General features: G+C 46.0%; 1 protein-coding gene across 1 annotated transcript; it reads left to right on the top strand.

Moving 5' to 3' along the window:
- The first annotated feature begins 489 nt into the window (after positions 1-489).
- On the top strand, positions 490-1368 carry LOC139842791 (uncharacterized). Its single transcript, XM_071832896.1, has 2 exons — positions 490-736; positions 980-1368. Exons 1-2 carry the CDS (start codon positions 490-492, stop codon positions 1366-1368), a joined length of 636 nt encoding a protein of 211 aa, XP_071688997.1.
- The last annotated feature ends 2170 nt before the right edge of the window (positions 1369-3538 follow it).

Here is a 3538-nt window from a genome sequence, read left to right on the forward strand (position 1 = left end):
CAAGTAGATGTACTCAGTAAACTGGCAGCCCTCACCTTCAATCACCTGGAAAAGAAAATATTAGTAGAGCAAGTCTTCACGAAGTCCACAGAGCCAGAAACCACGATTGCATCTGTTGAAGAAGAAGAAGAGACTTGGATGACAGATATCATAGAGTTCTTATGCACTGGATCATTGCCTGAAGGAGAGAAAGAAGCAATGAAGATCAGGGTAAAAGTGCCAAACTACGAGTTGCGAGGAGAAATTTTATATTGAAAGTCTTATTTAGGCTCATCCCTGCGCTGTGTGGGACCTAAAAAAGCTGCTATGATTATTGGCGAGGTTCACAAGGGATCCTGCGGGTTACATTCTGGGTGGAGGACAGTCACCGAGAGGATTAAGCGACTAGGGTATTATTGGCCCAGAATGTACGCTGACACAGCTGAAAGGATAAGAGTCTGCCAGGAGTGCCAGTTACAAGCGCCCATTAGCATAGCACCTTAACACCCTATGATACCTATCGTATCGCCATGGCCATTCTGCAAATGGGCTATCGACATAGTGGGACCTTTCCCAAAGGGCGCGGGAAACGCTGAGTACCTGGTGGTAGCTATAGACTTCTTCACCAAATGGGTGGAAGCCAAGCCATTGCGCACTATTACCAGTAAGCAAGTTAGAGATTTTTTCTGGGAAAGCATATTGTGCAGATTCGGCGTACCTAATGAGATTGTTAGCGATAATGGTACGCAATTTGAAGGTAACCCATTCCGCAGCTAGTGTTAAGATTTGAATATCAAACAACGCTTCACCTCCGTTGCGCACCCTCAGGCCAACGGTCAATGTGAGGTTACAAACAGAGACATTGTGCACGCCATCAAAGAAAGGTTGGGGATGAAGCGCAACGGATGGGTGGATGAGTTACCAAAAGTCCTATGGGCACACAGAACAACGCACAAGAATAGCTCATGAGAGACACCGTTTAGTCTGGTATACAGCTCAGAGGCAGTAATACCAGCGAAGATAACAGTTCCGACAGAAAGAATTTTTTCATACAGCGAAGGCGAGAACGACGAAAGATTGCGCACTAACCTAAACTACACGGAGGAACGCAGGGAAATGGCAGCAATTCAAGAAGCCGCCAACAAGCAGCGCATTGCAAAATATTATGACAAGCACGTAAGGGCAAGAACTTACAAGGTAGGAGACCTTGTGTGGTGCGACAACCAAGCAAGCAGGGCTCAAAACACTGGAAAGTTAGGGCCAAACTGGAAAGGACCTTACAGGGTCGTGGGGGTCAGTAACACCAGAACTTACAAACTGGCAGAGCTTAAGGGAAATCCAATCAAGCGGACCTGGCATGCTACCGCGCTTAAAAAATGCTACATGTAATATAGAAAATAGGAGACTTGATCAATCACCTACTTTGTCTAGACTTACATGTAATTACTAAACAACGTGCCTTTGTAGGTCGACCGTGTATTGCACTATTGCAAACTCATTTTTTGATTATATTAAAGCATTAAGTCATTTTCGGTTACGATTTCATGTGCCTCTCAGAGCTGAATAGCTTTATGATTTGAACTGCACGCGCACAGTAAAATACTAGAGCATTCCTGCCTACTTAATGGATGACTTTCCCTAGCTCCCGCGCGGCAGAAGTCTATTTGGTGACAGAGTAGACCTATTACCGGAGAGCGACGGTCATTGGTTTGACCTAGTTCCACCCGAGCAGACCTATGGATCTGCAAGTCATGACTATAAACAAAAAAAGCGTTGGTCGCGCTTGACCACATTCCTAAACTAACGTTTGGAAGACTCTTCGACGCGATTACGAGCGCGGGACCCAAGTGTGTGTTGAGTGCACATCAGCGCACATGAAGGTTAGTGACGACACGCCAAGAGTATAAAACAACAATAATTACCAGTAATGAAACAAGAATACGAAAAGTAAGTGCATCACAAGCTTACATCGCGGTAATACGTTTTCCATTTATTGCGAAAAATACACTTAATACAAAATGTTACACGCGTCGTGACGCATTATGACATTACAAAGCAAAATTACAACTTAGAATCTATCAACTCTCGCGCTGACACTCGCGGGTTGCGTAACAACTCCTCAAGTCGGGGAATAGGGATGTGATGTAGCACTCTGCAGGCCTCATAAGCGACTTTTCGCGCTCCAAGAATGAGGCAGTCTCGAATAGCTTTGGGAAGAATGGTGGGCACCTGAATATGTTCCTTTACGATATCCCAGAAGTGAAGACGCTCGAAATCCTGTATATCTTTTAAAGCTCTCTCATAGCGATCATTTACGGCAGCGCTGTTTAAAGCATGATCCACTATACGAGGAAGGCCTGCCTTTAACACCTCAAACTCGTGAGCAGCCGACCTCACTCACTGCTCCAACTCGGCGCATTGTGTGCGTAGCACACGGATAGTTTCCTCAGGATCCATATTCTGAAGGTTAGCGCGATCCAGCTGTGCCTGAATATTTTTGTTCGCCTGCTGCGCCTTATCAAGCTTGCTGCAAAGGCGCATTATGGTATCCCTCATCACGGAGAATTCATTATCGGAAGACTCGTTGCTCGGCCTAGGGCTCTGGACGTTCTTACCCTTACAAGAACCCGCCGAGTTTGGGTGCTGCCTTTCAACAGAAGAGTCACTGTCGATCTGAATGGGAGATGGATGAGGTCTATCCGTGCTCCCTCTCGCATTACTACCGTGCCCATCATCTATATCGGAATAATAACAATTAAGTAATGCTGAAGTACAAACAAAATAAGTAACAAAGGAGGTGCGCAGTATACCAGCACTAGCGTGCTTTGAAGGGGAAGAAGCAGCAGATCTTTTGCGCTTCTTCAGAGCAGGCGCGCCACGATGTGTCGGAACGAGTTTCCCGCGAGGACATTGTTTGGGCAAGTCAGCATACTGCACCACGACCTTCTTCTTTTTCTTCTTGCGCGAAGGGCCAGAAACAGAAGCTGCGGTGACGGGGCGCTTAGTAGAAAAGCCTTTCTCTAAAGGCATGCGATCCACCACTACTGAAGTAGAAGAAGAGAACTCGAGGTACTCGGAGAAAGAAATTGCTGTCAACAAATGGTAAGAGCGTTAAGGAAGGTTAAGAATAAAAGAAGGTAAAAGGCTCTACATACCTTGCAGATGACGACTGAAGTGAGGATAGTAGTTGGGATCTGGCTAATGTTTGGATATCCCACCAGCATACAACACGCTGTTGCTATACTGCGCGTAAGGGAAGCGCGTGACCTACGCATTTATTTAAGCTGCCATTGAAACCATATTGCCAAGCGCTCACATTTGAGAACTCTAACGGAATGAAGGTGTCATCCACGAAGAAGTAATGCTCTTTCCAATCGCGCGGATTCTCCTCTAATGGCTCGCCGGTAAAGCGAACATTATCGCGAAAAGAAAACCAACCCGAATCGAGCCGTTCAGAAGAAAATATGTTCTTAAACAAATTCACCGTAGGAATAAAGTCGTGCGCCCTGCACCACATCTGAAAAATAACAAGGCGACAGGCGCTGTCAGGATCCAACTG

Source organism: Rutidosis leptorrhynchoides, chromosome 4, assembly GCF_046630445.1.
Source record: "Rutidosis leptorrhynchoides isolate AG116_Rl617_1_P2 chromosome 4, CSIRO_AGI_Rlap_v1, whole genome shotgun sequence".
Classification (NCBI taxonomy): Eukaryota; Viridiplantae; Streptophyta; class Magnoliopsida; order Asterales; family Asteraceae; genus Rutidosis; species Rutidosis leptorrhynchoides.

Bases quoted from the DNA above. Each gene is read 5' to 3' on its own strand.
- LOC139842791 (XM_071832896.1), top strand. From the start codon at position 490: ATGATACCTATCGTATCGCCATGGCCATTCTGCAAATGGGCTATCGAC. The intron at 737-979 runs GTAACCCATTCC...TATACAGCTCAG, and splicing joins TAATGGTACGCAATTTGAAG to AGGCAGTAATACCAGCGAAG.